This window comes from Carettochelys insculpta, chromosome 1 (assembly GCF_033958435.1).
Source record: "Carettochelys insculpta isolate YL-2023 chromosome 1, ASM3395843v1, whole genome shotgun sequence".
NCBI classification, from domain to species: domain Eukaryota; kingdom Metazoa; phylum Chordata; order Testudines; family Carettochelyidae; genus Carettochelys; species Carettochelys insculpta.
The window spans coordinates 228,049,742-228,062,793 of NC_134137.1; the positions used below are offsets into that span (position 1 = coordinate 228,049,742).

Here is a 13,052-nt window from a genome sequence, read left to right on the forward strand (position 1 = left end):
TTTCAGTTGTTGCCGTTTGTCTTTTTCCCAGCACAACACCATTCTTAGAGGAACAAAACCCAGCTGTCAGGCCCCAGGCTCTGTTCACATTTTTTTTAAAACTTACTGTGTTCATGAAATCTCAATTCCAGACATCCCTACTTGCAGCATAATGGCTGTGCTTGAAATTAACAAGCAGTAGGCACAGTATCTTGCTGTTTTCCAAAGCCAAAGGTGTAAGCGTACTCCCTCTCGGTGTGGGTTAAAAAGGGAGCGTCAAAAAGATATTGCAGAATTAAAGGGAGTTCAGAGAGGAGAAGATGGTGGGAAAATTCTTAAATAAGGAGAATGTGAAAAGACAGACTGTTTATCTTAGAAAGGAGACGAATAAGAGGATATGATCTCAGAGGGGTAGCTGTGTTAGTTGGTAGATTCACAGATGAACAAGGGGATATGGTAAAAGTCTATTGCTAAAAATACTCTAGAGAAGGCAAATTTCTGTTTACAACTCTGTCCTTTGAAGTATCTGGTACAGGTCTTTATTGGAGACAGAAGACTGGCCTAGATGGACTTCAGGACTGCTCCCGTACCACAATTCTTATGTTCCTAGAAAAAAATGTTCTATTTACGAGGCTAAGTAACAGCCACTGAAATGTAATGAAAATGTTATTACAGACATAAAAGGTGAAATCTAAACAATCTTCAGCCCAGGTTGACCAGCAGTAATTGTACCAAAGTAGGGGAAAGATTTGTATCTATGGCTGAGCCATTTAAAGCAAGTAATCAGCTACTGTTTAAATGACTCATCAACACAACATACCTCAAAATGTGTGTGCGGGAAAAGTTCCTTCTTCTGGTCAGCCATCTCCAGACCTTCCCCAGGTATCTATTTTATTAGATGTTCGGACTTTTTGAAGGCGTTTTGTTTTTATTCAAAAACAACATCAATCACTGAGGGTCAATTCTAAGATGAACAACATGGAGGCAACAGCGATACAGCAAGCCACCAACTTTCTTAAAATATTAAGGCCCTAGCAAGGTAAGTGACCCCTCTAGCAAAGAGAATCCTCTGCTCTCATTTATGCACGCCATTAGGTAACGCTCTACTCATAAAACACTGCCTGTAGTAAAATTATTTCCACACTTTAATACTGTCTCCAAAAATCGTGGCATCACATGAGGCTCAAAGCAGGGCCTGAAATGTTGAACATGCACAGTCTGTCATTAAATACCAATACAATGACATCCTATTTCTTCTCTTATATATAGCTCTGGAGAAACACTTCAAGAGTAACTCTTATTTTATTTTATTAAAAAGTCTGTGTAATTTCAGATGCAGTAAATCCACTAGGTTTTGGTTTTTTAAATCTGTATCCTTGGATTTACATAATTTAATAGGAATTAATTTAAATATTAGCATTTATAAATTAATAATTGTACACTTTTGTAAACACGCCTGGCAGTGCTATCTGACCTCACTGCGCGGAGGTATACATACAAGCTTTCCACATTTCAGAAGCCAGTCTGTAACATGCTTGTTAAATAGAAAAGGCACCAATTAGCCACCAACTTGCTGGATTTATCAATAAATGTGCAGTTAGTGTCTCCATCTCAGAGTAAGCTGGCACCTGCTCTGTAGAGTCCATGGAGCATGGCGCTTCATCACAGCCAGAGGATTTGTTTCATGCTCACAACTCCAGCTCCTGCAGGTCTCCCCAGCTAGGTCCAATTTTCACTTTAACATTCAACTTCACTGAGAGTTTTATGGCATTTTCCATCTCATATTTGACAATCTGAGCTACCTGCAAGGAAATAAATCAAGTTAGATGTTTCAATTCACTGTTGAGAGACCTAAAGCCAGACACTTCAGATGCTCCATTTCATTATCATTAGTTTGGTGACTCAGGGGCTTGGAGATCGCCAAAGCGATTGTACGTTTGGACAGGTTCTCCACTGACAAGAGCCTGACTGAATGTTTCAAGACTGATTAACATACTGGAAAGGAAAGACCCAAGGAAGTATTAATACATTTTCTTAAGGTGCTGCATACACTGGAGACCTATTTTCCTGCTTTAACCAGAAATGGATTCCACCAAACACTTAACAAAACATAAAAAGGAGACAAGTGAAAGCAAATTATTTGAGAAGCTACACTACAGGGGAGACACAAAGCAAGGAAACCCAGGAATAAAGAGCTCATTGTGTCAGTACAAGAAGCACTCTACAGGAGACAGTTACAAGCAACTCAGAAAGCAATCATTTTACCCAAAAATTGTCCCAAATGGAACATCACGACCACCATACCACCACAATAAAACCACAATGTCACAAGTCTGTAACATACTGAAAGAGGTATCACAACATTTACTATACTATACCCACTGTACAACTGTCTTTTTCTTCTAAAAACCTGAACAAGCCACAATTCTTCCTAAGTTAGCCCTGAATTTCAGTATTATCTCCCCACTTGCATGACTGAACACCCCAGTTTAACTATCTAAAAATTTCAGGCTCAAATCATAGAATTCTAGGGTTGGAAGAGGCCTCAGGAGGTCATCTAGTCCTGCCCCTGCCTAAAGCAGGATCAGACACAACTACCTCATCCCAGCCATGACTATGTCTCTGCTGCAAACTGCTCTGGTGGTGTGCAGGAGGGACCATACCAAACCCACCACTGGGGATCTCCCCACTACTGCAGGATATTGTTTGGGATTGGGCAGCAGCCTTAAGTTCCTGCAGCTGGAGAGACTTGTAGAGTTGGCTCTTATCTGTCTTCTGCTGCTAGGAGTGTCACAACAACGGGGCTTCCTCAGACCGACTGGGCAGTGGAGGTACAAGACTTGTTCATCTCCTGAATAGCTGCTAGGGGTACAGAGGGACCAAATAGATCAGCTCCAGGTGCCTCCCCCTGCTGCAGGACACTATCTGGGACTGGATAGCAGCCTGAGGTTTCTGCAGTTCTGCAAAGAGAGCAAATATTGTCCATCCCAAGCCAGTCAAGACCAGCAGCAAGGAGACCCTAGCTGGGGTGCTCCCAACAGCACAGGGGAGATGACACCCACTTCTACCTCTTAGAATCACCTATGGTGCAGGAAGTGCTGCACTTGCTTTCGGAGCCCAGATCCAAAGACAGCACAAGAGTGACAGTGGCAATACTATGGTATCCCAAAAAAAAGTTTGTGATTCCCACCCATTCCACATCTACTTTTGGGTCAGGATACCACAGTTACAGTACTGTGAAATTTCAGGTTTAAGCAGCTGAGACAATTGAATTGACCAATTTTCAAATCGTATGGCCATGAAATTGGTCATTATGGACTATGAATTTGGTAGAGCCCTTCCCACTGAGTGTCTGAAGCATCGTGTGTTTGAAATCAATGCCAGTAAGCAAAAGAGCATTCTCCCTCTTCTCTAAGTCAGACACACTGAAGGTGTGGAAGTACAGCTTTGATATTCTTCTCTCTAGATTTGCACCGAAGCATCCACTACCAGACAGGGGTATTTATTCCCACATATCATATTTGTTATTGGAAGTCTTCTGAGCTAACTTCACTTTGGACTGATCAGTGATCAGAAACGAAGAAAGAAATGCCTCTGGACACACGCTTTGAGCACAAGATACTGGTGGAACAGCATGGCCAGCCACACTCATTTCCCAGGCAATACAAATGGGAAATTTGCTTGTGATAAATATTTTGGGAGTGCACCTGGGACATTTCTTGAAGCTGCTCCTCCTGTGACATCCAGGAAGACAGAAAACTGAGGAAGGGAAAGAGGTGACAACTACCAAAAGCACAGCATCTTCCTTCCCACATAAACTGATTCTAAACTACAACGACTAAAAAACAAAAACAAACAAACAAACAAAACACCACACCACATTTAGTGATCCAATGCACGGAGCCAAGTTGGCCCATCAGACAGAAAACTCCCAAACTCAAAGAATCTCCTACATAAGGAGAAAAGGCTGCCCACGAATACTGAGTTGTGGGTAATGTGCACACATTTAGTGCAGCTGCACAGAGGAGCCACTTTATCATGATGAGTCAGTAAGGAAGTTGCAGGTAACTAGAGGTCACCAACATCCTCAGCTGACACTGCTTTGGACGAGCAGGTAAAAATTTCAGCCACAGGACTGTTTGTTTTACTCAAGGAACCTACACTCAAGACCATTACTCTTTTTAAACCCCTCTGGCCTTAACAAAATATGTTATTTTAAATAGACTCAGAGGCACAAGCTTGCTGACACCTCAAGAAACAGAACACAGACCTCTAGAAAGGAAACTTAACTGGCTAGAAACAGAAAAGTACATGGGCTGGAAAAGCAAACACATTCCTACCTGAATTACACTGTCTTCTGCAACCTCATATAGGAGCTCATCATGCAGCTGGAGGATGAAGAAACCACCACTCTGTAACATCCCTCTGTTTCTCCTCCTCTCTAACCTTCCTATACAGGGACGAGATATACCCAGTTAACCAGCATTACACATAATTGTATCTGTTTTAGCCTAAAAGGCCTAGATACCTTCCTAATCTATGTATGGCAGAGCTCCAACATGGAAAAAAAATCCATGCATGCAGGGATGCATATATAAAATATCATTATTATGCTTTATATCAATATTCATACAACTGTCTGGAAATAAGGACTGTTAATGCAAAGCTTTTCAGACAGATATTCTAGCCTTAAATTATAAAGATGTAAATTAGGGGGGAAAAAACCCAAAGAGACAACCACTTCTCCTGGACCATCTGTTCTCCGAGCAAATTTTAAACACAATTGTGTTGGGTTTAATGAGAACTTGGTGTATAATGTTCTCTCAGGCAATGAATAAGAATTCAGCACTGCTTCCAAAACTATTTTAATGGCTAATTCTAAAAAGCCAGTGAGGCTTCACTCAGCCAAATCCAAAAATTTGGAGTTGCAGCTACTGCTACTGAAAGAAACATAAGCAGTCCTTGCCCAACACAGTAAACAACAGATGTGTACGTTGTATGTTAGCAGAGCACACCTGCCAAAAACAGATTCCCATCTGCATGCTCCATGCTACGAGCTAAAAAGGTGGATGCAGAAGTTGACAGATGAGAATGCAAATAGAAGATTTCAGTTTAAACAAAATACTGGCTATCAAGGGCTTCATTCAATCCTCAGTACAATCTAACATCTAAACAGACCATGCAATCTGTACTTCTTGTGGGTAAGCCATGTGATAAATTGCACAGAGCTCGCATTGTGGACCACCTCATCTGCCTCTTACCCATTAGTTCCCTTCTTCTGGAACGATTTCTAACATTTCAAACCTCTGAGAAGCTTCAAACACCTCTATTTAAAAAAAAATGCTTCCACAGATTTTTCTTCTCTTCTTTCCCTCCCGTAATTACTTGGATGGATCCTGCACAGTTCTGGACCAGAGACAGATTTATAATCCACGAACCATCAGGATGCTTCTTATTACTAGAGCATAGAAATTCCCTCCACACACTTTTGAACAGTTTGTCATTTATTTATAGCTCTGGCCCATCATAAATTATCAAACATTCTAATCTTGGCATTGTGAAGCAAAGAAAAGCTATGTGACTAATTTTAGAGACCTCTTAAGATTAGTTACAGGTTGTACCTCCTTTATCCAGCATGCTTGAGATCTGACAGGTTCTGAACAAGAGCATTTGCCAGACAAGGGGAGGTGCGGGGCTTTGGCAGCTCCAGCCTCTCTCCCCTGGGACTCTGGCCCCAGCCCAGACTCGCAGGGGCTGCCACAGGGCTCCAGCCAGCATCTGTCCCCCTCCCTCCTCCACCACAGAGTTGGTGAGGGTTCCATCTCCCACCCACGACAGCCTCTCAGCTCCTACTGCTGCAGGGCATACAACAGCTCCAGCTCCTGGCCCTGCACTGCTGAAGGGCTCCAGTTCCCAGCCCTGTGCCAACATCCAGCCCCTGCTACTGCAGAACAAGCAGGCACTCAGGCTCCTGGCCCTGCATTGCTGCCGGCAGGCAGGGGCTCCAACTTCTGGCCCCATGGCAGCCTCTCAGCCCCAACTGCCATGGGGCAAGCAGGGGGTCAAAGCCCCAGCTCTGCACTGCCATGGTGCAGGCAGGGGCTCCAAACTGCTGGCCCCTGCAGCCTCCTACCCCACAGTTGTGAGGGAGCAGGGGCTCTGCTTCCCAGGCACCTGACAGCTACTCTCTCATCTGGCAGCATCTGTGGTCATTCTGGAAGATAGATGTTGCCGGACGAGAGAGTACCAGATTTGAGAGCTGCAACCTGCATTAATTTGCTCTGTTTTTCAGGCCTGTAAATTGGACTGACAATATTAAGACAGTCTCTTTCACTCCATAAATGGAGTTCTGAAATACAGAACTAATTACAATTGGTATGATCCTTAATGTCTAACATATATGGGTCGAATTACATGTTTTGTGCCACAAAGGTTTTTTAAAGAGAATTTGGGAATGCGATGCACAATTCATTTGAAACTGCTAACTGAAGAGTAGTGTGGCCAGCCCAAACTGATGCTGACAAAAGGTCTGTACCATATCTTCATACCTTAAAACAAATTCTAGGCTTTAATTTAATGGAAACTGTATTCTTTGGCCAACTTATTGTTACCATTGATGTTTTCTCGCTGCCTTTGAAGATGGAGTAGTAACATCATGGAATTTAACACAACTGAACTCCAGTTTACTTAGTCCAATTATGTAGTTTTCTGCTATGCCCCTTGAACCTTTCAGGTAATTATGGTTTTCAGATCATAGTGTTCTGTTCTTATTCACAAAGTGAGTTGATATTATCTTCCTTAGGACTGCCCATGCACCCACCCACAGCAATATGTCTGCTATGAGAAAATAAATATTCCTCAACAGTTGCCCAAGTCCCCCAGCTATCACAGGCTTTTAGGTTAAGCTACTTTTATTAGCTTTGGACTTTTGATATCACATACAAAGGAGAACGAAAGCCTACCTATCCTGGTGTTCTGGAACAAGCTCTCCAGGTGCCCATGGGATTTCACTGCTGATGGCAATGCTTCAAGCTGCCGCTGAATGTTCACAGTGGCTGTTTTGACAATGTCAGCAGCAGAACCCTGAACAGCTGTGTTCACAGCCTGGCGCTCTGCCTGAGGATTACAAAGATATCACCTCTGAAAACTCATCCCATAGCATAAACCCTATATATTACACATTTCGTAACAAATCTGTGGTAACATACAAACAGACACACAACTTCAAGAAGTTGGTATTTGGAACAGACTTCTTACATAAGCCATAGGCCTTTAGTCAATAGACAAGAATCTTCGTAAACCTGAAATTACTAATATTAAAAGCTGATAACATTTACCAGCCACCAGCTATTACTGGGAAACCTCCACATTTGTGGAAATCTGATTTTATCCTGCAGAGGACAGTCACACAACTAGCTGGAATCATTAGGCATTGCTTATGCCTTCTTGCAAAGTACAAAATACAAGATAGTACCAGAAGCAAGATGACTAACTTCATGGCCTATAAGTCTGATCTCTTGTGGCAAATCCTGCCAGGTAGAACATTACATACAACCTTTTCAAAAACCTTTTCACCTCTTAACTGAAATTAATGAAGGAAAAATTAAAAGAAGCTGAAATTAAAATAACAGCTCAATCTTATAAGGGGTCTTAAATATAATTTTTAAAAAGTAAATATTGAATAAAAGCTGCCTCTCTTCATTATCTAATCAAGTAGCCTTTAAGATTTAGTAACTTGTAAATTAATCAAAATAGTCTTATGTTTAAAAAAAAACTCAACCCACCAACTTCTTATATTCATTTTTAAAGTCTCCTGTTACTCTATGCATTTATTTGGTACCTGGATTTCCACTGAGTCCTAATTCTATATTGTAACACTGAACCTCCTATTGAGAAGTATAATGCTGTGTCAGGAAAACAGCAGCTCCCCAACTGAGTGAATTCACTATTAGGGAAATAGCAAAACAGCGATAGATTTTTTTTAAGACTTATCTTGCAAAATATTTTCTGTACATAGTCACATATTTTGTAAACATTCAGTTGTCTAGTCACTGCGGTTTTCTTTTAGAGGTGTCCCTTTTTAAGTAGCAAAAGTTTAGAATTTGAAATATCTTTTTGATGAAATGCTGACAATTTTCATTTCATAAGGACTACTGAGTGAGACTTGCTTATCCCAAAGAGTTAAACACTGCTTTACTTTTTAAAAATGGTACCCATTTAAATCAATACATTTTTCATTGCAACTCCTCGGTGAGAGATACGCAGCGAGGTTACTACCATGACGATTTTTGCACACCATGCTGTGGCAGACTTACTTCAGAATCTGAGCAAAATGTTCCAAAAAGTAAGGAACACCGAACGAATGGAATATTGGAGTGAAGTGCAGGCCCTGAATGAACTTGGTAAAGCCACATTTATTGATGGGATGAAAAAAAGAGATATCTTAAAGTTTTCAAAAACTGTAGATGGATAAATCCTTAGCTTATACTTTATTTGTGGGGCAGAGATGGATCATTCCTCCCTATCTGGAAAGCTCCAAGTACTGTATAGGCACTATTATAAATTGTATTACGCAAACTACTATAATAAATACAGGCTAAACCTCTCTCAACTGCGCCGCCCGCCCCCCGCCTCAGGATCTAACTGGTGCCAGATGAGAGAATTTGCCAGACTACAGGAGGTCAATATTGTCTAGCAGCTTTACCAATACTTCCCCTGCTTACCAGGCTCTTAAAAGCCATTTAGACGTAAATTAGAACTAAATAATAGCACAGAACACTGAGAGCCAGCATTGGTGTCTATAAACAAACTTTATGGGACCATAGCAAACTTGGCCTCACCCATGATAAGTGATTGTCCAGCTAACCAAAATCATGCCAGATTACAGAGTCTGCCAGGCGAGAGAGTTCTGGACTAGAGAGGTTCAACCTGTAATAAGAATCTTGGAGAAGTGTTCTCTTCTGGAGTTCAATAAGCAGAGCAAATGTTCCTAGCTGAAGCCTCAAGGATTCTTTGCGTACCTCTCTATATGCCCCGGTACTAGATTTAAAATGGTGCTGCTAGTGCCATAACTCCAGCCACACTCAGAAGGGACCCCAGTCCAGCCTGCTCACTTGTGCTGCACCTGGAGAAGCTGGTTCCCTTCTACCCTTCTGCTTCTCCTCACCACCATTTCCTGCTCTTGCCTAGTCGGACAGGGCTTCTCCCCACAGCCTCAATCCCTGGCCACTGGCTCCTCCCGACTCTCTGGCCTCTCTTCCTGCCCACTGTTTGCTTCTTCCAGCTGACTAAGGGATCATCATGTTTCCACTATCCTGCCACCCCGGCATGGGAGAATGGGGTCTGAGCAGTGGATATGGGGATGTGAGGGAGCAGGAGGGACTGAGCAGTGAGGGATGTGTGTGTACTGTGTGGTGCTAAACTGTGGAAGGTCTGCGAGAGGTGCTGTAGTTGTGGTGTTGGAGTGGTGGGAGAGGGAAAGAAAGGTTATTCACCGTAGTAACGGTGGTTCTTCGAGATGTGTCCCCGTGGGTGCTCCACATTAGGTGTCGGGCTCGCCCGGCGCCGCAGATCGGATCTTCCAAGCAGTTTCTGCCGGACCGCGCATGCGCCGGTGCGCGCCACTCCCCCGCGCGCTCCCGGCCATGTGCGCGATCCGGTCCCCGCCAGTTCCTTGACCAACCGCCTCGGATGCTCCTGCAAAACACTAAACAGAGATCCGGAGCGGGGAGGATGGGCGGGTAGTGGAGCACCCACGGGGACACATCTCGAAGAACCACCATTACTACGGTGAGTAACCTTTCTTTCTTCTTCGAGTGTCCCTGTGGGTGCTCCACATTAGGTGACTACCCAGCAGTAACCCAAGATAGGAGGTGGGTAATCGGATTATGTGCAGCTTGTCCCCGAGAGGACCGCTGCCGAGAGACGGGTATCCTCTTGGAATACCCTGTGAAGGACGTAATGTTTGGCGAAGGTGTCACAGGATGACCAGGTCGCCACTCTGCAAATGTCTTTTAGCGCAACGCCCTTGAAAAAAGGCTGTTGATGCTGCCACCGCCCTAGTGGAATGAGCCCTGGGCGTGGCCAGTAAAGGAGTCTTTTTGAGTTTGTAGCACATTTTTATGCAAGATACGATGTGCTTAGAGATTCTCTGCGAAGAGAGACATTCTCCTTTTGATTTGGAAGCGATAGAGACTAGGAGCCTATCCGTTCTCCGGAAGGACTTGGTCCTGTCCATATAGAAAGCTAGCGCCTCCTCACGTCCAGGAGGTGTAGGCGCGCCTCCTTGTTAGAGTTATGAGGCTTTGGATAAACAAGGGTAAACAATAGGTTCGTTAGTATGAAACTCTGAAAGAAACTTTAGGAACAAGGGCTGGATGCAGCCGTATGGTTACCGCCTCCTTGGAAAAACAGTGCAGGGTGGCGTTGCCATAACTGCCTCAAGCTCGCTCACCCTGCGAACTGACGTGATTGCGAGAAGAAAGGTCGTCTTCATCATAAGGAGGCAGAGGGAAACCGTGGCCAAAGGCTCGAACAGTGGTCCCCTTTTCGCATTAAGCACCAGGTCCAAGTTCCACAGAGGTGGAAGCGGTTTCTGAGGCGGGTATAGGCTTACCAGCCCTTTGAAGAACCTGGTAACCATGGGATGGGCGAACACCGTGTGCCCTTCCTCTTCGTGTCTGAACGCCAAAATGGCGGCCAGGTGGACCTGAAACGAGGATAGCGAGAGTCCTCCTCTCTTGAGGTCCAGTAAATACTCTAATATCACAGCCATAGGCACCGAAAGGGGGCTAGCTGTTTGGTAGAACACCATGCCGTAAAGCGAGTCCATTTCTGCTTGTAGGTCTTCCTGGTGGAAGTCCTCCTGCTACTTTCTAGGACTTGCTGCACTTCCTCCGTACATGTGCTCTCTAGGGAGCTGAGCCATGGATTAACCACGTTTGTAGTCGCAGGCCTTGGGGGTGCAGATGCACTATGGACCCCTGGGCTTGCGTGAGCAGATCCCGCGCCACCGGAGGGGACATCGGTGGCCGATCCGACATGCGCAGGAGTAGGGGGAACCATTGCTGTCGATCCCACATTGGGACTATCGGGATCATTCAGGTTCCTTCCCTCCTGGCTTTCAGCAACACTTTGTGGATGAGCACTGTGGGAGGGAAAGCGTAAAGCAGGGGGCCCCTCCATGAGATCGCGAAGGCGTCCCTCAGGGACCCCCGTCCCAGTCCTGCCCTGGAGCAGAATCGTGGGCACTTCTTGTTGTGCTGAGTAGCAAACAGGTCTATCTGGGGAAAACCCCATGCGTGGAAAAATCGGTTGCAGCAGATCGGGACGGATCTGCCACTCGTGCGTGAGTGCGAAACGCCTGCTCAACTGGTCTGCCTTCACATTGCGAGCGCCTGGTAAGTACGAGGCTTTCAAGGTTATATTGTTGGCGATGCAGCAGTTCCACAACCAGACTGCTTCTACACATAAGGCACGGGACCGAGCTCCTCCTTGCCGATTTATATAAAACATGGTGGAGGTATCGTCTGTACTGATCCCGACTACCTTGCCTTTCATTTGGTCTCGAAAGTGTCTGCAGGCATTGAACACTGCTCTGAGCTCCAGTATATTTGTGTGCAGTGACTGCTCCATGGAGGACCACAGCCCTTGCGTCACCTCTTCGCCCATGTGTGCTCCCCACCCTATGAGGGAGGCATCTGTAGTAAGAAAAACCAATACGTGTGGTTGGTGGAAGGGTACCCTTGTTAGCAGGTTCCCGGGGTTTACCCACCATTGCAGGGATTTGTGCACCTCTGTTGTGGGCGACCCCATCCTGTGAACAGTGTGTGCTGCCGGTTTGTATACGCTCACCAGCCAATGCTGCATGCTGCGCATGTGTAACCTGGCGTTCTGTTCTACGAAATGTCGCTGCTGCCATGTGGCCCAGCGGCTGTAAGCACATCAGAACCGGCACCATAGGGCTGAAGGTGAAGCCTTGCACGAGGGAGCCGATGGTCCGAAAGCGAGTCTCTGGTAGATACGCCCTCGCTGTAATAGAATTTATGCGTGCCCCTACGAACTCTATGTCCTGTGTGGGGTCTATCTTTGATTTTGTCAGATTGATAAGCAGGCCGAGTGAAGAGAACGTGCCTGCTGTGACACATATTATGCGTAGTACCTACTCCTTCGAGGCCCCTTTGAGTAGGCAGTCATCCAGATACTGGAATATAAATACCCCCTGTCTGTGCAGGTAGGCTGACACCACTGCCAAGGTCTTGGTGAAGACTCTGGGGGCTGAGGAGAGCCCAAACGGTAGGACCTTGTAAGTCGAGGGCTGCGAACCAATCTCCATCGTCTAGTGCCGTAAGGATGGAGGCGTTTGTGATCATCCGAAAGCGTTGCTTGCGCAGGTACCGGTGAGGCCTCGAAAATCTAAGATGGACCTCCCCGTTAGGAAGTACCTCGAGTAGAACCCTTTCCCTTGCAGTTGCTCCGGCACTCTTTCCACTGCCCCTACAAGCATGAGATGGTCTACCTCCTGCTTGAGCCTCGCTACATGGGAGGCCTCCTGGAGGTGGGGCCCCGGGTGGAGGTCATGGCGGTGGGAGCAACTGGGAGGGGATGGCATACCCCGTGGCTATGATCTCCAGCACCCATTTGTCTGTGGTGATCCTTTGCCACTGGTTATAAAATGGTCGGATGATGGCCTTGAGCACTGGTTTCGTGCCCTCTGGAAGCGAGTCCGTGAGGGAGGTTAACCTAATGTGGTTGTCGAAATTATGGTTCGCTAGATGCGCTGCGTAATTTGCCATTGGCAACAGTAGCGTGGAGGAGGAGTAGACCTTTCTGCCCAACCGCTCTAGCTTTTTGGCATGTTTGTCTGTTCCCCCACGTTGCGACGACTCCACCACCAAAGAATTTGGTTGTGGGTGGCTGAACAGGAACTCCATGCCCTTCGTGGGCATGAAGTATTTTTTTTTTTTTTCCCGCTCTTTTGTGGACAGGCGGAATAGTCGCAGGAGTCTGCCATATCATAGTGGTAGACTCCAAGATTGCGTCATCAGCGGTATTGCTATTTTGGAGGAGGCCGG

General features: G+C 45.5%; 1 protein-coding gene across 3 annotated transcripts in view; it reads right to left on the reverse strand.

Annotated features, from left to right (window-relative positions):
- Nucleotides 1-466: 466 nt before the first annotated feature.
- Nucleotides 467-13,052, reverse strand: part of POLQ (DNA polymerase theta) — a 93,084-nt gene continuing 80,498 nt past the window's right edge. For 2 of the 3 annotated variants that reach the window (XM_075000759.1, XM_075000750.1), the window contains 3 exons: nt 6,942-7,095; nt 4,320-4,429; nt 467-1,781 (listed from right to left, as the gene is read on the reverse strand). In XM_075000759.1, coding sequence (XP_074856860.1) covers nt 1,668-1,781; nt 4,320-4,429; nt 6,942-7,095 — 378 coding nt within the window. In that variant the 3' untranslated portion in view covers nt 467-1,667. The remainder of the gene's footprint in view (nt 1,782-4,319; nt 4,430-6,941; nt 7,096-13,052) is intronic. The other variant, XM_075000744.1, reaches the window with a different exon arrangement.